The sequence below is a fragment of the Pseudophryne corroboree genome, chromosome 12, assembly GCF_028390025.1.
Source record: "Pseudophryne corroboree isolate aPseCor3 chromosome 12, aPseCor3.hap2, whole genome shotgun sequence".
Lineage (NCBI taxonomy): Eukaryota > Metazoa > Chordata > Amphibia > Anura > Myobatrachidae > Pseudophryne > Pseudophryne corroboree.
In genome coordinates, this window is record NC_086455.1 from 3,561,391 (window position 1) to 3,589,326 (window position 27,936).

Consider the following 27,936-nt stretch of genomic DNA (forward strand, 5'->3'; position numbering starts at 1 on the left):
TGTGAGGGGAAGGGGAGGGGGGGCTTGGGCTGTCTGGCCCATGGAAGACAAGTCATGATATAGCAGGTAAATGCGGCAGATTCCCCCGTAGCCTCCTCAGTGGGGATGCGATGGAGGGGCTGCGGGGTCCTCGCCCGGAGAGCGGCAGCTGTTGTGGTATTGTGGCATGTGTCCCCCCGGGGTGCTGGTGGTGTATTGCAGAGTGCTGGCCTGGGGATTGTAGTAACGCTGCGTAGTGCTGTCTGGAGGTGCACTGCTGTGTGATGATGGATTATTGTGCTGTACGATGGTTGTGTCTAGTGCACGCATTGTGTGATGTGACGCCGTGCACTGTCTGGTGCTGTCAGGCGGGCAGCCAGCTGGTAAATGGCTTGTTACCTGCGACGTGTGTGCTGGGGACCCCTGCTCTCCTGTCACCTCCTCTCACCCCCTCTGTCATGCATGGGTTATGTGTCGCCCCGCTAGCACAATGCATGGAGCGGCGGTGCCCCTGCCTGTTGGTATCTCTGAGATGGTTGCGGTGCGCTAATGGTGTCCTGGCCGTGACTCACTGCTACCCTGATAATAGATGGCACACGCGTCTGACATCTGCAGAGCCTGTGTCCCTGCACAACACTGCCGTTCTGTCCCGCACACCCGCTCCCTCCCCCACAGCATGTGTCACAACTCAGAACAGGTGCAGAGCTGACGCCTCCATCTTTGGTGTGGGCACCGTGAGACACAAATATACACGTTAACCCTTTGTCACTTGCTGCAGATCAGCGTCTCCATGTCGGCGTAGTATGCGGGGCCGGACCTCTCACCTGTGGTGGCAAGCGTGCCGCTGGCTGGATGTCATACGTCACATCAATGTCTGTACTGTGACAGGATTTCATGTTCTGCATATACATGTATGTGTAATCTGCCAGCGTATACCCATCTCACACACAGCCATATCTATGACGGTGTGTGTGTGTGTGTGTGTGTGTGTGTGTGTGTATACTATGCTGTAGAGACCAAGCGCTGTCTGACCCTGTCCTGATAATAACACCCAGTCAGGAGATCTCTGTATATTATATATAGACACCCGGCACTCTCTGATCCTGTCCTGATAATAACACCCAGTCAGGAGACCTCTGTATATTATATATAGACACCCGGCACTGTTTGACCCTGTCCTGATAATAACGCCCAGTCAGATCTCTGTATATTATATATAGACACCCGGCGCTGTCTGACCCTGTCCTGATAACACCCAGTCAGGAGACCTCTGTATATTATATATAGACACCCGGCGCTGTCTGACCCTGTCCTGATAATAACACCCAGTCAGGAGATCTCTGTATATTATATATAGACACCCGGCACTCTCTGATCCTGTCCTGATAATAACACCCAGTCAGGAGATCTCTGTATATTATATATAGACACCCGGCGCTGTCTGACCCTGTCCTGATAATAACACTCAGTCAGGAGATCTCTGTATATTATATATAGACACCCAGTCAGGAGATCTCTGTATATTATATATAGACACTCGGCGCTGTCTGACCCTGTCCTGATAATAACACCCAGTCAGGAGACCTCTGTATATTATATATAGACACCCGGCGCTGTTTGACCCTGTCCTGATAATAACGCCCAGTCAGATCTCTGTATATTATATATAGACACCCGGCGCTGTCTGACCCTGTCCTGATAATAACACCCAGTCAGGAGATCTCTGTATATTCTATATAGACACCCGGCACTGTCTGATCCTGTCCTGATAATAACATCCAGTCAGGAGACCTCTGTATATTATATATAGACACCCGGCGCTGTTTGACCCTGTCCTGATAATAACGCCCAGTCAGATCTCTGTATATTATATATAGACACCCGGCGCTGTCTGACCCTGTCCTGATAATAACACCCAGTCAGGAGATCTCTGTATATTATATATAGACACCCGGCACTGTCTGATCCTGTCCTGATAATAACATCCAGTCAGGAGACCTCTGTATATTATATATAGACACCCGGCGCTGTCTGATCCTGTCCTGATATTAACACCCAGTCAGGAGATCTCTGTATATTATATATAGACACCCGGCGCTGTTTGACCCTGTCCTGATAATAACGCCCAGTCAGATCTCTGTATATTATATATAGACACCCGGCACTGTCTGACCCTGTCCTGATAATAACACCCAGTCAGGAGATCTCTGTATATTATATATAGACACCCGGCGCTGTCTGACCCTGTCCTGATAATAACATCCAGTCAGGAGACCTCTGTATATTATATATAGACACCCGGCACTGTCTGACCCTGTCCTGATAATAACACCCAGTCAGGAGATCTCTGTATATTATATATAGACACCCGGCACTGTCTGATCCTGTCCTGATAATAACACCCAGTCAGGAGATCTCTGTATATTATATATAGACACCCGGCACTCTCTGATCCTGTCCTGATAATAACACCCAGTCAGGAGATCTCTGTATATTATATGTAGACACCCAGTCAGGAGATCTCTGTATATTATATATAGACACCCGGCGCTGTTTGACCCTGTCCTGATAATAACACCCAGTCAGGAGACCTCTGTATATTATATATAGACACCCGGCACTCTCTGATCCTGTCCTGATAATAACACCCAGTCAGGAGATCTCTGTATATTATATATAGACACCCGGCGCTGTCTGACCCTGTCCTGATAATAACACCCAGTCAGATCTCTGTATATTATATATAGATACCCGGCGCTTTCTGCCCCTGTCCTGATAATAACACCCAGTCAGGAGATCTCTTTATATTATATATAGACACCCGGCGCTTTCTGCCCCTGTCCTGATAATAACACCCAGTCAGATCTCTGTATATTATATATAGACACCCGGCGCTGTCTGACCCTGTCCTGATAATAACACCCAGTCAGGAGATCTCTTTATATTATATATAGACACCCGGCGCTTTCTGCCCCTGTCCTGATAATAACACCCAGTCAGATCTCTGTATATTATATATAGACACCCGGCACTGTCTGACCCTGTCCTGATAATAACACCCAGTCAGGAGATCTCTGTATATTATATATAGACACCCGGCGCTGTCTGACCCTGTCCTGATAATAACACCCAGTCAGGAGACCTCTTTATATTATATATAGACACCCGGCGCTGTCTGATCCTGTCCTGATAATAACACCCAGTCAGGAGATCTCTGTATATTATATATAGACACCCAGTCAGGAGACCTCTGTATATTATATATAGACACCCGGCGCTGTCTGACCCTGTCCTGATAATAACACCCAGTCAGGAGACCTCTGTATATTATATATAGACACCCGGCACTGTCTGACCCTGTCCTGATAATAACACCCAGTCAGATCTCTGTATATTATATATAGACACCCGGCGCTGTCTGACCCTGTCCTGATAACACCCAGTCAGGAGATCTCTGTATATTATATATAGACACCCGGCGCTGTCTGACCCTGTCCTGATAATAACACCCAGTCAGGAGATCTCTGTATATTATATATAGACACCCAGTCAGAAGATCTCTGTATATTATATATAGACACCCAGTCAGGAGACCTCTGTATATTATATATAGACACCCGGCGCTGTCTGACCCTGTCCTGATAACACCCAGTCAGGAGACCTCTGTATATTATATATAGACACCCGGCGCTTTCTTCCCCTGTCCTGATAATAACACCCAGTCAGGAGATCTCTTTATATTATATATAGACACCCGGCGCTTTCTGCCCCTGTCCTGATATTAACACCCAGTCAGGAGATCTCTGTATATTATATATAGACACCCGGCGCTGTCTGATCCTGTCCTGATAATAACACCCAGTCAGGAGACCTCTGTATATTATATATAGACACCCGGCGCTGTCTGATCCTGTCCTGATAATAACACCCAGTCAGGAGACCTCTGTATATTATATATAGACACCCGGCGCTGTCTGATCCTGTCCTGATAATAACATCCAGTCAGGAGATCTCTGTATATTATATATAGACACCCGGCGCTGTCTGATCCTGTCCTGATAATAACACCCAGTCAGGAGATCTCTGTATATTATATATAGACACCCGGCGCTGTCTGATCCTGTCCTGATAATAACACCCAGTCAGGAGATCTCTGTATATTATATATAGACACCCGGCGCTGTCTGATCCTGTCCTGATAATAACACCCAGTCAGGAGATCTCTGTATATTATATATAGACACCCGGCGCTGTCTGACCCTGTCCTGATAATAACACCCAGTCAGGAGACCTCTGTATATTATATATAGACACCCGGCACTGTCTGATCCTGTTTTGATAATAACACCCAGTCAGGAGACCTCTGTATATTATATATAGACACCCGGCGCTGTCTGACCCTGTCCTGATAATAACACCCAGTCAGGAGATCTCTGTATATTATATATAGACACCCGGCACTGTCTGATCCTGTCCTGATAATAACACCCAGTCAGATCTCTGTATATTATATATAGACACCCGGCGCTGTCTGACCCTGTCCTGATAATAACATCCAGTCAGGAGATCTCTGAATATTATATATAGACACCCGGCACTCTCTGATCCTGTCCTGATAATAACACCCAGTCAGGAGATCTCTGTATATTATATATAGACACCCAGTCAGGGGATCTCTGTATATTATATATAGACACCCGGCGCTGTCTGACCCTGTCCTGATAATAACACCCAGTCAGGAGATCTCTGTATATTATATATAGACACCCAGTCAGGAGACCTCTGTATATTATATATAGACACCCGGCGCTGTCTGACCCTGTCCTGATAATAACACCCAGTCAGGAGATCTCTGTATATTATATATAGACACCCGGCACTGTCTGACCCTGTCCTGATAATAACACCCAGTCAGGAGACCTCTGTATATTATATATAGACACCCGGCGCTGTCTGATCCTGTCCTGATAATAACACCCAGTCAGATCTCTGTATATTATATATAGACACCCGGCACTCTCTGATCCTGTCCTGATAATAACACCCAGTCAGGAGACCTCTGTATATTATATATAGACACCCGGCGCTGTCTGACCCTGTCCTGATAATAACACCCAGTCAGGAGATCTCTGTATATTATATATAGACACCCAGTCAGGAGATCTCTGTATATTATATATAGACACCCGGCACTCTCTGATCCTGTCCTGATAATAACACCCAGTCAGGGGATCTCTGTATATTATATATAGACACCCGGCGCTTTCTGCCCCTGTCCTGATATTAACACCCAGTCAGGAGATCTCTGTATATTATATATAGACACCCGGCGCTGTCTGATCCTGTCCTGATAATAACACCCAGTCAGGAGATCTCTGTATATTATATATAGACACCCGGCGCTGTCTGATCCTGTCCTGATAACACCCAGTCAGGAGATCTCTGTATATTATATATAGACACCCGGCGCTGTCTGATCCTGTCCTGATAATAACACCCAGTCAGGAGATCTCTGTATATTATATATAGACACCCGGCGCTTTCTTCCCCTGTCCTGATATTAACACCCAGTCAGGAGATCTCTGTATATTATATATAGACACCCGGCGCTGTCTGATCCTGTCCTGATAACACCCAGTCAGGAGATCTCTGTATATTATATATAGACACCCGGCGCTGTCTGATCCTGTCCTGATAACACCCAGTCAGGAGATCTCTGTATATTATATATAGACACCCGGCGCTGTCTGATCCTGTCCTGATAATAACACCCAGTCAGGAGATCTCTGTATATTATATATAGACACCCGGCGCTTTCTTCCCCTGTCCTGATATTAACACCCAGTCAGGAGATCTCTGTATATTATATATAGACACCCGGCGCTTTCTGCCCCTGTCCTGATATTAACACCCAGTCAGGAGATCTCTGTATATTATATATAGACACCCGGCGCTGTCTGATCCTGTCCTGATAATAACACCCAGTCAGGAGATCTCTGTATATTATATATAGACACCCGGCGCTGTCTGATCCTGTCCTGATAACACCCAGTCAGGAGATCTCTGTATATTATATATAGACACCCGGCGCTGTCTGATCCTGTCCTGATAATAACACCCAGTCAGGAGATCTCTGTATATTATATATAGACACCCGGCGCTGTCTTATCCTGTCCTGATAATAACACCCAGTCAGGAGATCTCTGTATATTATATATAGACACCCGGCGCTTTCTGCCCCTGTCCTGATATTAACACCCAGTCAGGAGATCTCTGTATATTATATATAGACACCCGGCGCTGTCTGATCCTGTCCTGATAATAACACCCAGTCAGGAGATCTCTGTATATTATATATAGACACCCGGCGCTGTCTGACCCTGTCCTGATAATAACACCCAGTCAGGAGACCTCTGTATATTATATATAGACACCCGGCACTGTCTGATCCTGTCCTGATAATAACACCCAGTCAGGAGACCTCTGTATATTATATATAGACACCCGGCGCTGTCTGACCCTGTCCTGATAATAACACCCAGTCAGGAGATCTCTGTATATTATATATAGACACCCGGCACTATCTGATCCTGTCCTGATAATAACACCCAGTCAGATCTCTGTATATTATATATAGACACCCGGCACTGTCTGACCCTGTCCTGATAATAACACCCAGTCAGGAGACCTCTGTATATTATATATAGACACCCGGCACTGTCTGATCCTGTCCTGATAATAACACCCAGTCAGGAGACCTCTGTATATTATATATAGACACCCGGCGCTGTCTGACCCTGTCCTGATAATAACACCCAGTCAGGAGATCTCTTTATATTATATAGAGACACCCGGCGCTTTCTGCCCCTGTCCTGATAATAACACCCAGTCAGGAGACCTCTGTATATTATATATAGACACCCGGCACTGTCTGATCCTGTCCTGATAATAACACCCAGTCAGGAGACCTCTGTATATTATATATAGACACCCGGCGCTGTCTGACCCTGTCCTGATAATAACACCCAGTCAGGAGATCTCTGTATATTATATATAGACACCCGGCACTGTCTGATCCTGTCCTGATAATAACACCCAGTCAGATATCTGTATATTATATATAGACACCCGGCGCTGTCTGACCCTGTCCTGATAATTATATCTAGTCAGGAGATCTCTGTATATTATATATAGACACCCAGTCAGGGGATCTCTGTATATTATATATAGACACCCGGCGCTGTCTGACCCTGTCCTGATAATAACACCCAGTCAGGAGATCTCTGTATATTATATATAGACACCCGGCGCTGTCTGATCCTGTCCTGATAATAACACCCAGTCAGATCTCTGTATATTATATATAGATACCCGGCGCTTTCTTCCCCTGTCCTGATAATAACACCCAGTCAGGAGATCTCTTTATATTATATATAGACACCCGGCACTTTCTGCCCCTGTCCTGATATTAACACCCAGTCAGGAGATCTCTGTATATTATATATAGACACCCGGCGCTGTCTGATCCTGTCCTGATAATAACACCCAGTCAGGAGATCTCTGTATATTATATATAGACACCCGGCGCTGTCTGATCCTGTCCTGATAATAACACCCAGTCTGGAGATCTCTGTATATTATATATAGACACCCGGCACTGTCTGACCCTGTCCTGATAATAACACCCTGTCAGATCTCTGTATATTATATATAGACACCCGGCGCTGTCTGATCCTGTCCTGATAATAACACCCTGTCAGATCTCTGTATATTATATATAGACACCCGGCGCTGTCTGATCCTGTCCTGATAATAACACCCAGTCAGGAGATCTCTGTATATTATATATAGACACCCAGTCAGGAGACCTCTGTATATTATATATAGACACCCGGCGCTGTCTGACCCTGTCCTGATAATAACACCCAGTCAGGAGATCTCTGTATATTATATATAGACACCCGGCGCTGTCTGACCCTGTCCTGATAATAACACCCAGTCAGGAGATCTCTGTATATTATATATAGACACCCAGTCAGGAGATCTCTGTATATTATATATAGACACCCGGCGCTGTCTGACCCTGTCCTGATAATAACACCCAGTCAGGAGATCTCTGTATATTATATATAGACACCCGGCACTGTCTGATCCTGTCCTGATAATAACACCCAGTCAGGAGACCTCTGTATATTATATGTAGACACCCAGTCAGGAGATCTCTGTATATTATATATAGACACCCGGCGCTGTCTGACCCTGTCCTGATAATAACCCCCAGTCAGGAGACCTCTGTATATTATATATAGACACCCGGCGCTGTCTGATCCTGTCCTGATAATAACACCCAGTCAGGAGATCTCTGTATATTATATATAGACACCCGGCACTGTCTGACCCTGTCCTGATAATAACACCCAGTCAGATCTCTGTATATTATATATAGACACCCGGCGCTGTCTGATCCTGTCCTGATAATAACACCCAGTCAGATCTCTGTATATTATATATAGACACCCGGCGCTGTCTGACCCTGTCCTGATAATAACACCCAGTCAGGAGATCTCTGTATATTATATTTCTCTAACGTCCTAGTGGATGCTGGGGACTCCGTCAGGACCATTGGGAATAGCGGCTCCGCAGGAGACAGGGCACAAAAGCAAGCTTTTAGGATCACATGGTGTGTACTGGCTCCTCCCCCTATGACCCTCCTCCAAGCCTCAGTTAGGTTTTTGTGCCCGTCCGAGCAGGGTGCAATCTAGGTGGCTCTCCTAAAGAGCTGCTTAGAAAAAGTTTTTAGGTTTATTATTTTCAGTGAGTCCTGCTGGCAACAGGCTCACTGCATCGAGGGACTTAGGGGAGAGATTTTCAACTCACCTGCGTGCAGGATGGATTGGAGTCTTAGGCTACTGGACATAGCTTCAGAGGGAGTCGGAACACAGGTCACCCTGGGGTTCGTCCCGGAGCCGCGCCGCCGATCCCCCTTACAGATGCTGAAGATCGAGGGTCCGGAAACAGGCGGCAGAAGGCTCTTCAGCCTTCATGAAGGTAGCGCACAGCACTGCAGCTGTGCGCCATTGTTGCTACACACTTCACACTGAACGGTCACGGAGGGTGCAGGGCACTGCTGGGGGCGCCCTGGGCAGCAATATTTAATACCTTTGCTGGCAAAGAATACATCACATATAGCCATTGAGGCTATATGTATGTATTTAACCCAGGCCAGATATCTCAAAACCCGGGAGAAAAGCCCGCCGAAAAGGGGGCGGGGCTTATTCTCCTCAGCACACAGCGCCATTTTCCTGCTCAGCTCCGCTGTGAGGAAGGCTCCCAGGACTCTCCCCTGCACTGCACTACAGAAACAGGGTAACAAAGAGAAGGGGGGCATATTTTGGCGATATTTATATATTTAAAGCGCATATAACAAAAACAACACCTTTTAGGGTTGTTTATATACATTTTATAGCGCTTTTGGTGTGTGCTGGCAAACTCTCCCTCTGTCTCCCCAAAGGGCTAGTGGGGTCCTGTCTTCGATAAGAGCATTCCCTGTGTGTCTGCTGTGTGTCGGTACGTGTGTGTCGACATGTATGAGGACGATGTTGGTGTGGAGGCGGAGCAATTGCCGGTAATGGTGATGTCACCCCCTAGGGAGTCGACACCGGAATGGATGGCTTTAATTATGGAATTACGTGATAATGTTAGTACATTACAAAAGTCAGTTGACGAAATGAGACGGCCGGAAAACCAGTTAGTACCTGCTCAGGCGTCTCAGACACCGTCAGGGGCTGTAAAACGTCCCTTACCTCAGTCAGTCGACACAGGTACCGACACAGATGAATCTAGTGTCGACGGTGAAGAAACAAACGTATTTTCCAATAGGGCCACACGTTATATGATCACGGCAATGAAGGAGGCTTTGCAGATCTCTGATACTGCAGGTACCTCAAAAAGGGGTATTATGTGGGGGGTGAAAAAACTACCTGTAGCTTTTCCAGAATCAGAGGAATTGAATGACGTGTGTGATGAAGCGTGGGTTAACCCAGATAGAAAACTGCTAATTTCTAAGAAGTTATTGGCATTATACCCTTTCCCACCAGAGGTTAGGGCGCGCTGGGAAACACCCCCTAGGGTGGATAAAGCGCTCACACGTTTATCAAAACAAGTGGCGTTGCCGTCTCCAGATACGGCCGTCCTCAAGGATCCAGCAGATAGGAGGCTGGAAACTACCCTGAAGAGTATATACACGCATACTGGTGTTATACTCCGACCAGCAATAGCCTCAGCCTGAATGTGCAGTGCTGGGGTAGTGTGGTTGGATTCCCTGACTGAAAATATTGATACCCTGGATAGGGACAGTATTTTATTGACTCTAGAGCAATTAAAGGATGCGTTTCTTTATATGCGAGATGCTCAGAGGGATGTTTGCACTCTGGCATCGAGAGTAAGTGCGATGTCCATATCTGCCAGAAGAAGTTTATGGACGCGACAGTGGTCAGGTGATGCTGATTCCAAAAGGCATATGGAAGTATTGCCATATAAAGGAGAGGAATTATTTGGGGTTGGTCTATCGGATCTGGTGGCCACGGCAACTGCCGGCAAATCCACTTTTTTACCTCAGACCCCCTCCCAACAGAAAAAGACACCGTCTTTTCAGCCGCAGTCCTTTCGCTCCTATAAAAACAAGCGGGCAAAAGGACAGTCTTATCTGCCACGAGGCAGAGGAAAGGGTAAGAGAGGGCAGCAAGCAGCCCCTGCCCAGGACCAGAAGCCCTCCCCGGGTTCTACAAAGCCATCAGCATGACGCTGGGGCTTTACAAGCGGACTCAGGAGCGGTGGGGGGTCGACTAAAGATTTTCAGCAATCAGTGGGCTCGCTCACAGGTGGACCCGTGGATCCTGCAGATAGTATCTCAGGGTTACATGTTGGAATTCGAAAGATCTCCCCCTCGCCGTTTCCTAAAGTCTGCTTTACCAACGTCTCCCTCAGAAAGGGCGACGGTATTGGAAGCCATTCACAAGCTGTATTCTCAGCAGGTGATAGTCACGGTACCCCTCCTACAACAGGGAAAGGGGTATTATTCCACACTATTTGTGGTACCGAAGCCGGACGGTTCGGTAAGACCTATTCTAAATCTGAAATCCTTGAACCTGTACATACAGAAATTCAAGTTCAAGATGGAGTCACTAAGAGCAGTGATAGCGAATCTGGAAGAAGGGGACTTCATGGTGTCCCTGGACATAAAAGATGCTTATCTGCATGTCCCAATTTACCCCTCACACCAAGGGTATCTCAGGTTCGTGATACAAGACTGTCATTATCAGTTTCAAACGCTGCCGTTTGGTTTGTCCACGGCACCTCGGGTCTTTACCAAGGTAATGACCGAAATGATGGTTCTTCTACGAAGAAAAGGCGTATTAATTATCCCTTACTTGGACGATCTCCTGATAAGGGCAAAGTCCAGAGAACAGCTGGAAGTCGGTGTAGCACTAACCCAAGTAGTGCTTCAACAACACGGGTGGATTCTGAATCTTCCAAAATCTCAATTGTCCCCGACAACACGTCTGCTGTTCCTGGGAATGATTCTGGACACGGTTCAGAAAAAGGTGTTTCTCCCGGAGGAGAAAGCAAGGGAGTTATCCGACCGTGTCAGGAACCTCCTAAAACCAGGAAATGTGTCAGTACATCAATGCACAAGAGTCCTGGGAAAGATGGTGGCTTCTTACGAAGCAATTCCATTCGGCAGATTCCATGCACGAATATTTCAGTGGGATCTGCTGGACAAATGGTCCAGATCGCATCTGCACATGCATCAGCGGATAACACTGTCACCAAGGACAAGGTTGTCTCTCCTGTGGTGGTTGCAGAGTGCCCATCTGTTAGAGGGCCGCAGGTTCGGCATACAGGACTGGGTCCTGGTGACTACGGATGCCAGCCTACGGGGCTGGGGAGCAGTCACACAGGGAAGAAACTTCCAGGGTGTATGGTCAAACCTGGAGACGTCTCTTCACATAAATATACTAGAGCTAAGAGCGATTTACAATGCTCTAAGCTTGGCGAAACCGCTGCTTCAGGGTCAGCCGGTGTTGATCCAGTCGGACAACATCACGGCAGTCGCCCACGTAAACAGACAAGGCGGCACGAGAAGCAGAAGAGCAATGACAGAAGCTGCAAGGATTCTTCGCTGGGCGGAAAATCATGTCATAGCACTGTCAGCAGTGTTCATCCCGGGAGTGGACAACTGGGAAGCAGACTTCCTCAGCAGACACGACCTTCACCCGGGAGAGTGGGGACTTCATCCGGAAGTTTTCCACATGATTGTGAACCATTGGGAAAAACCAAAGGTGGACATGATGGCGTCTCGCCTCAACAAAAAACTGGACAGATATTGCGCCAGGTCAAGAGACCCTCAGGCAATAGCTGTGGACGCTCTGGTAACACCGTGGGTGTACCAGTCAGTGTATGTGTTTCCTCCTCTGCCTCTCATACCAAAGGTACTGAGAATTATACGGAAAAGGGGAGTAAGAACAATACTAGTGGCTCCGGATTGGCCAAGAAGAACTTGGTATCCGTAACTTCAAGAGATGCTCACGGAAGATCCGTGGCCTCTACCTCTAAGAAGGGATCTGCTTCAGCAGGGACCTTGTATGTTCCAAGACTTACCGCGACTGCGTTTGACGGCATGGCGGTTGAACGCCGGATTCTAAAAGAAAAGGGCATTCCAGAGGAAGTTATTCCTACCTTGATTAAAGCTAGGAAGGAAGTGACCGCACAACATTATCACCGCATTTGGAGAAAATATGTTGCGTGGTGTGAGGCCAAGAAGGCCCCAACGGAAGAATTTCAATTGGGTCGATTCCTACATTTCCTGCAGGCAGGATTGTCTATGGGCCTAAAATTGGGGTCTATTAAAGTTCAAATTTCGGCCTTATCAATCTTCTTCCAGAAAGAATTGGCATCAGTGCCTGAAGTACAAACTTTTGTTAAGGGTGTACTACATATACAACCCCCAATTGTGCCTCCTGTGGCACCGTGGGATCTAAACGTAGTTTTGGAATTTCTCAAATCTCATTGGTTTGAGCCTCTCAAATCGGTAGATTTGAAGTATCTTACATGGAAAGTAACCATGCTATTGGCCCTGGCTTCAGCCAGGAGAGTTTCAGAGTTGGCGGCTTTATCGTACAAAAGCCAATATCTGATTTTCCATTCGGACAGGGCAGAACTGCGGACACGTCCTCATTTTCTCCCTAAGGTGGTTTCGGCTTTTCACTTGAACCAGCCTATTGTGGTGCCTGCGGCTACTAGCGACTTGGAGGACTCCAAGTTACTGGACGTTGTCAGAGCATTGAAAATATATATTTCAAGGACAGCTGGAGTCAGAAAATCTGACTCGTTGTTTATCTTGTATGCACCCAACAAGATGGGTGCTCCTGCGTCTAAGCAGACGATTGCTCGTTGGATCTGTAGCACAATTCAACTTGCACATTCTGTGGCAGGCCTGCCACAGCCTAAAACTGTAAAAGCCCACTCCACAAGGAAGGTGGGCTCATCTTGGGCGGCTGCCCGAGGGGTCTCGGCTTTACAACTTTGCCGAGCAGCTACGTGGTCAGGGGAGAACACGTTTGTAAAATTTTACAAATTTGATACTCTGGCTAAAGAGGACCTGGAGTTCTCTCATTCGGTGCTGCAGAGTCATCCGCACTCTCCCGCCCGTTTGGGAGCTTTGGTATAATCCCCATGGTCCTGACGGAGTCCCCAGCATCCACTAGGACGTTAGAGAAAATAAGAATTTACTTACCGATAATTCTATTTCTCGTAGTCCGTAGTGGATGCTGGGCGCCCATCCCAAGTGCGGATTGTCTGCATTACTTGTACATAGTTATTGTTACAAAAATCGGGTTATTATTGTTGTGAGCCATCTTTTTTAAGAGGCTACTTCTTTGTTATCATACTGTTAACTGGGTTCAGATCACAAGTTGTACGGTGTGATTGGTGTGGCTGGTATGAGTCTTACCCGGGATTCAAGATCCTTCCTTATTGTGTACGCTCGTCCGGGCACAGTACCTAACTGAGGCTTGGAGGAGGGTCATAGGGGGAGGAGCCAGTACACACCATGTGATCCTAAAAGCTTGCTTTTGTGCCCTGTCTCCTGCGGAGCCGCTATTCCCCATGGTCCTGACGGAGTCCCCAGCATCCACTACGGACTACGAGAAATAGAATTATCGGTAAGTAAATTCTTATTATAGACACCCAGTCAGGAGATCTCTGTATATTATATATAGACACCCGGCGCTGTCTGACCCTGTCCTGATAATAACACCCAGTCAGGAGATCTCTGTATATTATATATAGACACCCGGCGCTGTCTGATCCTGTCCTGATAATAACACCCAGTCAGGAGATCTCTGTATATTATATATAGTCTAGACACCCGGCACTCTCTGATCCTGTCCTGATAATAACACCCAGTCAGGAGATCTCTGTATATTATATATAGACACCCGGCGCTGTCTGACCCTGTCCTGATAATAACACCCAGTCAGGAGATCTCTGTATATTATATATAGACACCCAGTCAGGAGATCTCTGTATATTATATATAGACACCCGGCGCTGTCTGACCCTGTCCTGATAATAACACCCAGTCAGGAGATCTCTGTATATTATATATAGACACCCAGTCAGGAGATCTCTGTATATTATATATAGTCTAGACACCCGGCGCTGTCTGACCCTGTCCTGATAATAACACCCAGTCAGGAGATCTCTGTATATTATATATAGACACCCGGCGCTGTCTGATCCTGTCCTGATAATAACACCCAGTCAGGAGACCTCTGTATATTATATATAGACACCCGGCGCTGTCTGACGCTGTCCTGATAATAACACCCAGTCAGGAGACCTCTGTATATTATATATAGACACCCGGCACTGTCTGATCCTGTCCTGATAATAACACCCAGTCAGGAGACCTCTGTATATTATATATAGACACCCGGCGCTGTCTGACCCTGTCCTGATAATAACACCCAGTCAGGAGACCTCTGTATATTATATATAGACACCCGGCACTGTCTGATCCTGTCCTGATAATAACACCCAGTCAGGAGACCTCTGTATATTATATATAGACACCCGGCGCTGTCTGACCCTGTCCTGATAATAACACCCAGTCAGGAGATCTCTGTATATTATATATAGACACCCGGCGCTGTCTGACCCTGTCCTGATAATAACACCCAGTCAGGAGATCTCTGTAGATTATATATAGACACCCGGCGCTGTCTGACCCTGTCCTGATAATAACACCCAGTCAGGAGATCTCTGTATAATATATATAGACACCCGGCGCTGTCTGATCCTGTCCTGATAATAACACCCAGTCAGGAGATCTCTTTATATTATATATAGACACCCGGCGCTGTATGCCCCTGTCCTGATAATAACACCCAGTCAGGAGATCTCTGTATATTATATATAGACACCCAGTCAGGAGATCTCTGTATATTATATATAGTCTAGACACCCGGCGCTGTCTGACCCTGTCCTGATAATAACACCCAGTCAGGAGATCTCTGTATATTATATATAGACACCCGGCGCTGTCTGATCCTGTCCTGATAATAACACCCAGTCAGGAGACCTCTGTATATTATATATAGACACCCGGCGCTGTATGCCCCTGTCCTGATAATAACACCCAGTCAGGAGATCTCTTTATATTATATATAGACACCCGGCGCTGTCTGCCCCTATACTGATACTGTGAGGAGTTTGTATATTCTCTCCATACTTGCGTGGGTTTCCTCCGAATATTCCGGTTTTCTCCCACAATCCAAAAATATACTGGCTTCTGACATAATTTACCCTAGTATGAATTTGTGTGCGTGTGCATGTGATAGGGAATATAGATTGTAAGCTCCACTGGGGCAGAGACTGATGTGAATGGCCAAATATTCTCTGTAAAGGCTGCAGAATATGTGCGCTATATAAATAACTGGTAATAATAACACCCAGTCAGGAGAACTCTGTATATTATATATATATACAGTGTATCCGGAAAGTATTCACAGCGCTTCACTTTTTCTGCATTTTGTTATGTTACAGCCTTATTCCAAACTGGAATAAATTCATTTTTTCCCTCACAATGCTACACACAATACCCCATAATGACAACGTGAAAAAAAGTTTTTTTTTAAATTTTTGGAAATGTATTAAAAATAAAAAGCTAAGAAATCACATGTACATAAGTATTCACAGCCTTTGCTCAATACTTTGTTGACGCACCTTTGGCAGCAATTACAGCCTCAAGTCTTTCTGAATATGATGCCACAAGCTTGGCACACCTATCTTTGGGCAGTTTCGCCCATTCCTCTTTGCAGCACCTCTCAAGCTCCAACAGGTTGGATGGGAAGCGTTGGTGCACAGCCATTTTCAGATCTCTCCAGAGATGTTCAATCGTATTCAAGTCTGGGCTCTGGTTGGGCCACTCAAGGACATTCAGAGTTGTACTGAAGCCACTCCTTTCATATCTTGGCTGTGTGCTTAGGGTCGTTGTCCTGCTGAAAGATGAACTGTCACCCCAGTCTGAGGTCAAGAGCGCTCTGGAGCAGGTTTTCATCCAGGATGTCTCTGTACATTGCTGCATTCATCTTTCCCTCTATCCTGACTAGTCTCCCAGTTCCTTTGTCTGAAAAACATCCCCACAGCATGATGCTACCACCCCCATTCTTTACTGTAGGGATGGTATTGGCCTGGTGATGAGCGGTGCCTGGTTTCCTCTAAACATGACACCTGGCATTCACGCCAAAGAGTTCAATCTTTGTCTCATCAGACCAGAGAATTTTGTTTCTCATTGTCTGAGAGTTTTTTAGGTACATTTTGGCAAACTCCAGGCGGGCTGCCATGTGCTTTTTACTAAGGAGTGGCTTCTGTCTGGCCACGCTACCATACAGGCCTGATTGTTGGATTGCTACAGAGATGGTTGTCCTGGAAGGTTCTTCTCTCTCCACAGAGTGACCATCCGGTTCTTGGTCACCTCCCTGACTAGGGCCCGTCTCCCCCGATCGCTCAGTTTAGACGGCCGGCCAGCTGTAGGTAGAGTCCTTGTGGTTCCGAACTGCTTCCATTTACAGATGATGGAGGCCACTGTGCTCATTGGGACCTTCAAAGCAGCAGATATTTTTCTGTACCCTTCCCCAGATTTGTGCCTCAAGACAATCCTGTCTCGGAGGTCTACAGACAATTCCTTTGACTTCATGCTTGGTTTGTGCTCAGACATGTATTGTCAAGTGTGGGACCTTATGTAGACAGGTGTGTGCCTTTCCAAATCATGTCCAATCAACTGAATTTACCACAGGTGGACTCCAATTAAGCTGTAGGAACATCTCAAGGATGATCAGTGGTAACAGGATGCACCTGAGCTCAATTTTGAGCTTCATGGCAAAGGCTGTGAATACTTATGTACATGTGATTTCTTAGTTTTTTATTTTTAAATAAATTTTGCAAAAATGTTAAAAAAAAACACCACTTTTTTCATGTTGTAATTACGGGGAAATCTGTGTAGAATTTTGAAGGAAAAAATGAGGTAATTCCAGTTTGGAATAAGGCTGTAACGTAACACAAAATGTGGAAAAAGTTAAGCGCTGTGAATACTTTCCAGACGCACTGTATGCTTCTCAGCACTTGTCAGTTTGTGTTATTATATGGTGATATGTCGTGACCATTTTTGATGACATTTAGGGTTGGATTCTATTATCTTGACTGTGTGACACACTTATAGTAGCTCCAGTCATATAGTCTATAGGACTGCGTGCAGAAAACCACACTCCCGTAGCGATATCAGGCCGCAATGGAGGCAAGTGAGGTGCCGTTACTGCTGCTTCCACGCCGCTGAAGATGAAAATTCCACCCCCCAGTAGCTAATTGAATTGCCCCCCTAGTTTTGCTAATCCCTTCCCCGGTAGCTAATTGAATAGCCCCCCCTAGTTTTGCAAATCCCCCTCCCCGGTAGCCAATTGAATAGCCCCCCTAGGTTTGCACAAATCCCCCCCCCCCCCCCCCCCCGCGTAGCTAATTGAATAGCCCCCTAGCTTTGCAGATACACCCCCCCCCCCCCCGAAGGCTAATTGAAAGGCCCCCCTAGTTTTGTTTTTAAAACCCCGGTTGCTAATTGAGTAGCGTTACTAGTTTTACTAATCCCCCCCCCCCCCCCCCCCTTCTAGCTAATTGATTAACCTCCCCATTTTACCCCCCTCCGCCACCCCCCATCCCCCCCGGTAGCTAATTGATTAACCCCCCCCCTAGTTTTACCTCCCTCTCAACACCCCCCCCCCGTAGCTAATTGAATAGCCCCTAGTTTTGCAAATCCCCCCTTTGTGGCTAATTGATTAACCCCCCTAGTTTTACATTTCCCCTCGCTCCCCCACACGGTAGCTAATTGAATACCCCCTGTAGTTTTGTTACTCCTTATGTATGGGTGCAGTTGAGGCGTAGGATGAAGGGATGATTGTATATTGTACAGGTGCTGATTATAGATTCTATTGGCTCTCTCTGCAGGATGGACAGAGTGACAGAAGACACCCTGCGCCTCAATCTCCTGAAGAGGGGCCTGGAGCAGGCGGATGACCGCGAGGATGTCCTGGCCAAGCAGCTGAAAATGGAGGGACACGAGGCCATGGAGAGGCTGAAGATGCTGGCCCTGCTGAAGAGAAAAGATTTCCCGGGCCTGGAACTGTCACATGAGCACGCGGCAAAGCAGGACGGCCTGAAAATGTATGAGGAGAAGATGAATGGGAGCTTGCGGCCCCATGTGGAATCGCGGCCAGTAGCGCGTCACGGCAAGGAGAACATCAACGAGGAGCCTGTAGACATGAGTTCTAGGCGGAGGTGAGGTGACAACCGGGGCACAGCCATGCCTGAAGATGAGAAATGACAACATTTAGGGGGCAATTCAATTGTTCTATAAGCCGATATAATTAATGGGCGCCCATTGTTTTTGGGCGCCCATTAATTATCGCTCGCAGATAGACACGTCTAAACCCATCTCAAGTCCTGGTTAGACATTTTGGAAGTAAAACAGGCCGCCAGCAGGCTTGCGATAAATCGGCCGTTCAATAAACATCCTTGCCTTTAAGACGACGATTGCCTATTAACTTGCGACAAACAGGAATGCCCTAAAGCAGTCTCGTTCTCCGACTGTCCAGCCCACCGTCTCCAAGTTCCGCCCTCTGCCAGGCTAAGTCAACGACCAGTGGGGGTCAACTGACGCCAGACAGGAGGTGTGGCAAAAGTGTGTCGATGCATGCACAGCAGAAACGTGGTTCCAGGTGCCACAGATTAGGAGCCTGGTGGTGGCAGCGCCATACCTGCCCACTGCGCAGTGGGTGGAGTCAGTAACAGGCAGTTACTGACGGTAAGAGGGAATCCCCTATTGGCCAGGTTCCGTGTGACCCAATCTGTGATTGCTGGGCGTAGACATTGAGGACGCAAGGAGACGTTCGGTCACAGCCGGTATTGCATTTCAAATATGGCGCCTAGCGCCATTGTTTTTATAAAAAAAGGGCGCCCATTGACCCTTGAAAATGGCGCCGCTGTGTGGAGGGTTAACCCCTCCAGTGCCGCAGCTACCATTAATCATTCTACAGCGGAGAGATATTTCCCATCTAAATGGCGTCTTTACTGGATGAAGGCTAGTCTGTGCTGACATGAATCCCCCCCCCCATTGCTGTCCCCCCTCCTTCGTCACAGCCTGGGGTTTGCGTCTGTCGATACTGTGGGTTTGTGGTGTTTTTTTATTGTAACTTAGCACCTACACAGAAGGCGTGAGCAAGCCATCTGGTGCCTGAGTGCAGGCAGCCAGCAGCTGAGAGCTGCAAGTGCAGGGACACTGTAAGCCCCCCCTGTAGGGACACCCGGAGATTCATTTGTGGCCTGTACTAACATTCTCTACTGACAATTTACTAATAGCTGACCAATAAGTTGGGAACATGCCTGCGTTTGCTTGGGGTACCCAGTAAAGTATTGGGGGGCCACACTGCAGCCCCCATCAGTGAAGATTGGTCTGGGAATCTGCGCTAACTATACCTCTCTCTTTTCTATAGTGACCAGGACCGGGCCGGCCTGACACCCTCGCCGGACATCATTGTACTGTCGGACAATGAGGCCTCCAGCCCACGCTCAACTTCCCTCTTGGAAGACCGAATTAAGGTGGCCAACCTGGAGTTGTTCAAGGTATGCTACCCACTACTATTGGTGTCCAGACCTAATTGTGGCTCTTCTCACCAAGTCACCGTAGTAACCCTGGAAGGGAATAGAAAGACAGGGAACTGGCAATAGTTTATAACGACAACTTGTGGTCCCCCCCCCATCCAGGGAAAAAATCTAGAGGAACGCCAGCAATTTATCAAACAGCTGAAGGACGAACTGCGGTTGGAAGAGGCCAGGCTGGTCCTCCTGAAGAAGCTGCGACAGAGCCAGCTCCAAAAAGAGAACGTCCTGCAGAAGGTGAACCTTGGTTTCATTTGACTGTCCTCACCCAATCCCCTAACACTTCGTCCTTGTTTGGGGCGTTCCTGGGATGGCGGTCTCTCCTTTCAGAGCCTAACCTAATGCTTGACTCTTACAGAACCCTGTGGTACAGAATGCAGCTACAATTGTTCAACCATCCCCAGCTCACGTTGGGCAGCCCAGCCTGGCAAAGGTGCCCTCACGGCCGGGGGCTCCGGGATTGGAGGTGCAGAATCTGAGGAGTGTACAGGTAAGTTGGTGTGTGGTTGTATTGGGGTCATCAGATACTCCCACATCTGGCAGGATTTATTCCGGGAGACGGGGAACCACAGATTCTGTGTAACATACGTTTTACTGGCTCGGACCTATAGGTGACATAGCGGCCCGGTGGCTGTGACTCGGGAAGGTTCCGGTGTGCAGATGTGGTGTAGGCATGCACATACTGCAGGTTACGACATCCTAACCCTCTTCTTTCTTTTCCTAGACTCACAGCGTTATCCGATCATCCTCAAATGCACCCCTCCCCCACATGATGATGTCACAGAGAGTCATTGCCCCCAATCCTACCCAGATGCAGGGGCAGTGTGTGCCACCCAAAGCCAGCCTGATCCGCAACAGCACACCAGGCATGACCCAGGCCCTCAGCTACCCGCAGGTAATACGCAGCATGCCTGCCACGCCCGCTAAGTGCTGGTAACTACACAACCACCTGCAGTGACCCCACTGTACCTTCACCCTGTCCAGTAGTGACCCCGCTGTACTATAACGCCCTCCAGTAATGAGACCCCGCTGTACTATAACTCCCTCCAGTAATGAGACCTGCTCTAGACTCGCCCATCCCAGCTTTGGCACCCCTGCAGTAACCTTGTCCTCAGCCTGTACTGACTTTGCCTCTGGTTTTCCGCAGCAGTCCAGCTCCTCGGTCCCCTGCCAGCGCACATCCTCCTCGGCCATGTATATGAACCTGGGCTCTCATATGCAGGCGAGTTCCGTGAACAGAGTGTCTTCCCCGCTGCCCAGCCCCAGTTCCATGGCGGATCCCGTCAGCTCCCAAGCAGCTGCTAAGCTCGCCCTGCGGAAACAGCTGGAGAAGACGCTGCTGGAGATCCCCCCTCCGAAGCCCCCCGCACCACTGCTCCACTTCCTGCCCAGTGCGGCCAACAGCGAGTTCATCTACATGGTGGGGCTGGAGGAAGTGGTGCAGAGTGTAATAGACAGCCAGGGTAAGGGCCGGAGGCGTGAGGTTCAGGCTGCCAGAGCGGCTGACTTCATTGTGTGTTCTCACCCACCTCTCACCCCCAGGGAAGGGCTGCGCCTCACTCCTCCACATCGACCCCTTCACATGCGCTCAGTGTCGCACGGACTTCACGCCGCACTGGAAGCAGGAGAAGAGCGGGAAGATCCTGTGCGAGCAATGCATGACGTCCAACCAGAAGAAGGCGCTGAAGGCGGAGCACACAAACCGGCTTAAGAACGCATTTGTTAAAGCCTTGCAGCAAGAGCAGGTGGGTGCGATGGCCAACAAACGGAGGGTGTGGAGGTAATGTGCCCTCGTGACGCATGCTCATCCCTGAATGGGACTGTATTGTCTGGAAGATGCAGCGGTGCTCCCCATGGCATGGCCTTGCTCCTCCTGCGTGTACGTCCTCCCCATAGCATGGCCTTGCTCCTCCTGCGTGTACGTCCTCCCCATAGCATGGCCTTGCTCCTCCTGTGTGTACGTCCTCCCCATAGCATGGCCTTGCTCCTCCTGGGTGTACGTCCTCCCCATGTCATGGCCTTGCTCCTCCTGTGTGTACGTCCTCCCCATAGCATGGCCTTGCTCCTCCTGCGTGTACGTCCTCCCCATGGCATGGCCTTGCTCCTCCTGCGTGTACGTCCTCCCCATAGCATGGCCTTGCTCCTCCTGCGTGTACGTCCTCCCCATGTCATGGCCTTGCGCCTCCTGTGTGTACGTCCTCCCCATAGCATGGCCTTGCTCCTCCTGTGTGTACGTCCTCCCCATAGCATGGCCTTGCTCCTCCTGTGTGTACGTCCTCCCCATAGCATGGCCTTGCTCCTCCTGCGTGTACGTCCTCCCCATAGCATGGCCTTGCTCCTCCTGTGTGTACGTCCTCCCCATAGCATGGCCTTGCTCCTCCTGCGTGTACGTCCTCCCCATAGCATGGCCTTGCTCCTCCTGCGTGTACGTCCTCCCCATAGCATGGCCTTGCTCCTCCTGCGTGTACGTCCTCCCCATAGCATGGCCTTGCTCCTCCTGCGTGTACGTCCTCCCCATAGCATGGCCTTGCTCCTCCTGCGTGTACGTCCTCCCCATAGCATGGCCTTGCTCCTCCTGTGTGTACGTCCTCCCCATGGCATGGCCTTGCTCCTCCTGCGTGTACGTCCTCCCCATAGCATGGCCTTGCTCCTCCTGCGTGTACGTCCTCCCCATAGCATGGCCTTGCTCCTCCTGCGTGTACGTCCTCCCCATGGCATGGCCTTGCTCCTCCTGCATGTACGTCCTCCCCATAGCATGGCTTTGCTCCTCCTGCGTGTACGTCCTCCCCATGTCATGGCCTTGCTCCTCCTGCATGTACGTCCTCCCCATAGCATGGCCTTGCTCCTCCTGTGTGTACGTTGTCCCCATGGCTTTGTTCTTCCTGTGTGTATGTCCTCCCCTTAGCATGGCCTTGCTTCTCCTGCGTGTGCGTCCTCCCCATGGCCTTGCTCCTCCTGTGTGTGCACGACCTCCCCATGGCCTTGTTCGTCCTGTGTGTACTTCCTCCCCATGGCCTTGTTCTTCGTGTGTGTATGTCCTCCCCATGGCCTTGTTCTTCCTGTGTGTACGTCCTCCCCATGGCCTTGTTCTTCCTGTGTGTACGTCTCCCCCCCCCCCCCCCCCAATGGCCTTGTTCTTCCTGTGTGTACATCCTCCCCATGGCCTTATTCTTCCTGTGTGTACGTCTCCCCCACCCAATGGCCTTGTTCTTCCTGTGTGTTCGTTCTCCCCATGGCCTTGTTCTTCCTGTGTGTATATCCTCCCCATGGCCTTGTTTCTATGTGTGTACATCCTTCCCATGGCCTTGTTCTTCCTGTGTGTACATCCTCCCCATGGCCTTGTTCTTCCTGTGTGTATATCCTCCCCATGGCCTTGTTTCTATGTGTGTACATCCTTCCCATGGCCTTGATCCTCCTGTGTGTACGTCCTCCCCATAGCATGGCTTTGCTTCTCATGCGTGTGCGTCCTCCACATGGCCTTGCTTCTCCTTTGTTCATGTCCTCCCCATGGCCTTGTTCTTCCTGTGTGTATGTACTCCCCATGGCCTTGCTCCTCCTGTGTGCATGTCCTCCCCATGGCCTTGTTCTTTGTGTACGTCCTCCTCATGGCCTTATTCTTCTGTGTGTACATCCTCCCCATGGCCTTGTTCTTTGTGTACATCCTCCCCATGGCCTTGTTCTTCTGTGTGTACATCCTCCCCATGGCCTTGTTCTTCCTGTGTGTACGTCCTCCCCATGGCCTTATTCTTTCTGTGTGTATGTCCTCCCTATGGCCTTGTTCTTCCTGTGTGTACATCCTTCCCATGGCCTTGTTCTTCCTATGTGTACATCCTCCCCATGGCCTTGTTCTTCCTGTGTGTACGTCCTTCCCATGGCCTTGTTCTTCCTGTGTGTACGTCCTCCCCATGGCCTTGTTCTACCTGTGTGTACGTCCTCCCCATGGCCTTGTTCTTTCTGTGTGTACGTCCTCCCCATGGCCGCCTTCTTCCTGTGTGTACGTCTTACCCATGGCCTTGTTCTTCCTGTGTGTACATCCTCCCCATGGCCTTGTTCTTCCTGTGTGTACATCCTCCCCATGGCCTTGTTCTTCCTGTGTGCACGTCCTTCCCATGGCCTTGTTCTTCCTGTGTGTACGTCCTTCCCATGGCCTTGCTCCTCCTCTGTGTACGTCCTCCCCATGGCCTTGTTCTTCCTGTGTGTACGTCCTTCCCATGGCCTTGTTCTTCCTGTGTGTACGTCCTCCCCATGACCTTGTTCTTCCTGTGTATACGTCCTCCCCATATCATGGCCTTGCTTCTCCTACGTGTTGGTCCTCCCCATGGCCTTGTTCTTCCTGTGTGTACATCCTCCCCATGGCCTTGTTCTTCCTGTATGTACAACCTCCACTTGGCCTTGTTCTTCCTGTGTGTACGTCCTCCCCATGGCCTTGTTCTTCCTATGTGTACATCAGTAATCCACATGGCCTTGCTCCTCCTGTATGTACGTCCTCCCTATGCTTTTGCTCCTCTGCCGTGTTCAGTCTCTCCATATCATGGCCTCTCTTCTCTACTGATTCGGAGCTGCCTCCCTTTTGATAACCAGTAACATTCTTCCATCCTGCAGGAGATTGAGCAGAGGTTACAGCACCAGGCGTCACTGTCACCAGGCAACGCGTCCTCGGTCAGCAAGCAGGACAGCATCATGAGGCATCACTCGATGAGACAGGTAGGGTGCTGGATGCGATGGACAAAGCCTAAGACATGAAGTAGGTGAGGCCGCTGACTTCCTCCATCTGTCTTCCTTCCAGGCCACACAGCCGCAGAATACGCTGCAGAGAGGGATTCCCACCGCGCGCTCAATGTTGTCCAACTTTGCCCAGGCCCCGCAGCTGCCCGTGGCAGGGAGTTTGCTTGGCATGCCAGGTAAGAAAGTCTGAGATCCGTTCTTTGTCCCCGACTGAGCTTCATCTCCATCTTCACGCATCTCACTGTCGTCTCTGGCTCCTAGGTGTGAATATAGCGTACCTGAACGCCGGAATGGGAGGTCACAAAGCCACCAGCCTTGCGGACCGGCAGCGGGAGTACCTCCTGGATATGATCCCTCCACGTTCCATATCGCAGTCCATTAGTGGGCAGAAATAGCCCTTCCCTACAGCAGACAAACTGGCGGACATTACGGACGTTGGGGCCTGGTATCAGCCAGTCCCCTCCCTTCCCCCTTCCCAAGAGCAGCTTATAAAGGTTCTGTGTTTGTGCTTTGCCCTCCCCTCAGACTGGCTTTGGTTTCGTTTTCATTTTTTTTTTATACATTTCTTTAGCTGGTGCCACATACGTAATATAACATTATTTGAGCTCTCCTGATGAACGTTACGAGGCAGGGGGCTGACCATGGGACCTGCCGGTGATCCCGGACCATCCCTAAGAGGCTCTGCAGGAATAGCCACCGTTGGCTGGTGGTACCTTGCCAATGGTTTTCCCACCGGATGTCGGAGTGCCCAGCAGCGGGCTGTGAATTTAATGAAGTGTGGGGGAATCCGGGGGATGGCCAAGAGTGGCTCACCGCATTTCAGACGCTCTGCAGTGCAGAGTATTACTTTCCGTTAAACGGAAGAGGATCCTTTAATATTTTTTTTTCCTCCAAGCCTTCTGTGGCCACCCTGCTTCTGCCGGAACCCTATGGATTGGTGTTGTAGGAAGTATTTGCACTAACTGTGTGTCCACGACGCAGGCGGGCCGCCGGCTGCTGGAACCGTCTCTGGCCTCCCGGCATCAACGGATTATAACCTGAGCTGTGGCTGGCGGCAGTGTCTGGCTCCCCCTGATAAGAGGACCCCACCCCCACGTACCGCAGGCCAGCCCCCCACCCCCACATGGAGATGATGTTTACTCACCCTTCTTGCAAGCAGTGTTTGGCAGCTGTTGTGGCTGAGCTACGAGGGGTACCGGGGAACCTCTCTGCAAGTATGAAGCCCCCCAACCCTCGACCATACCAGAGTGCCATCTTTCTCTCGTGTTTACTGTGCTACGGGGAAACGCACAGTATAAAATTGCCCCGGTTGTATTAACAAGGCAGACTGAGTTTGTCCTAAAAGCACTTAACCCTTTTAAAACCTTTCACCACTGGACGATTTCTGCAAAGTGACGTTATATTGCAAGGCAACAATGTCGCACTGTGAGATAATCAGTGTTAATTTAGCAGCCTCGCTGCGCTCTACACAACCTGGACTGGGCCGACAGCCTCAATCTACAGGAATATTGTCTTATCATATGGAGTGTGGGGGGGGGGGGGGGGAGCACTACAGGTAACACCCTGATTTACTGCAGCAGCTCTCACGACCCTGCCCCTTTACTTCCCTGCAGTACACTGTAATATCCACTAGGTGGCGAACTTCAGAACAAATGAGAGCTATACTGAACAGGTGTATGTAGATTGCATGCAGTGAGGGGGCTGGTGTCGGTGCTACGTTGCTGTGCGTCCTTCATCTTCTGTTAGCCGCTGGATACACGCCACCTCTAGTGTGGCGGGGTCCCCTGGAACAGCCCACCGTTACCCGATCACAGCGGAGGATGCACAGATAGTGGGGGGAGGTCAGTGAGAGCGGTGTGTGCACTAGATGATGATATGTTCCCCCTCCTTGCGCCCTGTTTTGTATTCAGTTTCTCCTACCTGAAAAGTGACAGTTCTCCCACACCCACGCGGGCAGCTAAGAGCGGTGTAGTGTGACAGCCGCTGAGACTTTACAGGTTACGTCGTTTTCTCTGTCCAGAGCTGGGAATCCACTTTCTCCTACAAGTTGCAAGAATCCGCGGAGGAGGAGGGCCTTCAGTGACCCCACCCCAGTCCCCTACCTGCCCCTGCACCCCCTTTTATGCAATGACGTTCTGTTACCACCCCTCGTTCAGATTTTCAGTTCTTTATAAGAAAGAAAAAGCAGCAAAGAAAGACATTGTTGTTACATTGGGGTTCGATGCTCCGACCCTTGACCTTCTCAGTCTGTAAAAAGCTATTTCTGGACAAGTTTAAATATGGGGGGGGGGGGGATGACATAAAATGTTGTATATTATGTATAAAACAGAACTGGTCGGATGAATACACAACAATCCAGAGCTTAATAGTGTGAGGCGTTTGTCACTGTGTATTGTGGTCTGTGTACTTGGCATGCCTATGCAAAAGGCAGCGTGCGCTAAGCGTCGCCTCCATTACAGCATCCATCCTCCGCCCCCACCTTTGGTTTATTGGATCATAAATAAATGTGTCCATTTAATGGATCCTAAAGACGTATATCGGCAATCTTCTACACATCAGTCGTCGCTGCTCCTCGTCTCTCCTCATCCTCAATGAATTAATACGAGCTCGGGGATGATGGCAGCCACATTGGGAGGGGGGCATGGGGAAACGCTGCCTTTTGCACTGTGGAGGTACCCCCCCCCCCGCAAATTTTATTTCCCCCTCCAGTTTCCACATTGTGTTTTTGCAATTTTGGTTTCAGAGGCTGCAAGCCGTGTTATCTCCTTCCAGAGCCCGCCCCCCCGACAGTGACCGACTTCTGCAGAAGAGAAAAATAATATGAAAAAACATAAGTCAAGTACTTTTTTTTTTTTTTTTGGAGAAAGGATTTAAAAAACAAAAAAAAGACAAAAACAAAACCCTTTGTAATATTTATCACTTGCAAGCTTCGTTTAATAAAGAAAGGAACAGTTTATAACTTTT

At 49.0% G+C, this 27,936-nt stretch overlaps 1 protein-coding gene across 2 annotated transcripts; it reads left to right on the top strand.

Annotated features, from left to right (window-relative positions):
• GATAD2B (GATA zinc finger domain containing 2B) lies at positions 1–27,936 on the top strand. 2 transcript variants are annotated; one of them, XM_063946696.1, is made up of 11 exons: positions 1–66; positions 18,538–18,867; positions 20,082–20,211; positions 20,353–20,484; positions 20,606–20,737; positions 20,972–21,142; positions 21,395–21,710; positions 21,790–21,992; positions 24,850–24,951; positions 25,034–25,148; positions 25,234–27,936. In XM_063946696.1, the coding sequence occupies exons 2-11, from the start codon at positions 18,539–18,541 to the stop codon at positions 25,365–25,367; spliced, it is 1,764 nt and encodes a 587-aa protein (XP_063802766.1). In that variant the 5' UTR covers positions 1–66; position 18,538; the 3' UTR covers positions 25,368–27,936. The 2 variants fall into 2 exon arrangements, with proteins under 2 accessions (XP_063802766.1, XP_063802767.1); XM_063946697.1 differs by having other exon boundaries at positions 21,398–21,710.

Bases quoted from the DNA above. Each gene is read 5' to 3' on its own strand.
- GATAD2B (XM_063946696.1), top strand. From the start codon at position 18,539: ATGGACAGAGTGACAGAAGACACCCTGCGCCTCAATCTCCTGAAGAGG. The intron at 20,212-20,352 runs GTATGCTACCCA...CCCCCCATCCAG, and splicing joins CCAACCTGGAGTTGTTCAAG to GGAAAAAATCTAGAGGAACG. The intron at 20,485-20,605 runs GTGAACCTTGGT...TGACTCTTACAG, and splicing joins AAGAGAACGTCCTGCAGAAG to AACCCTGTGGTACAGAATGC.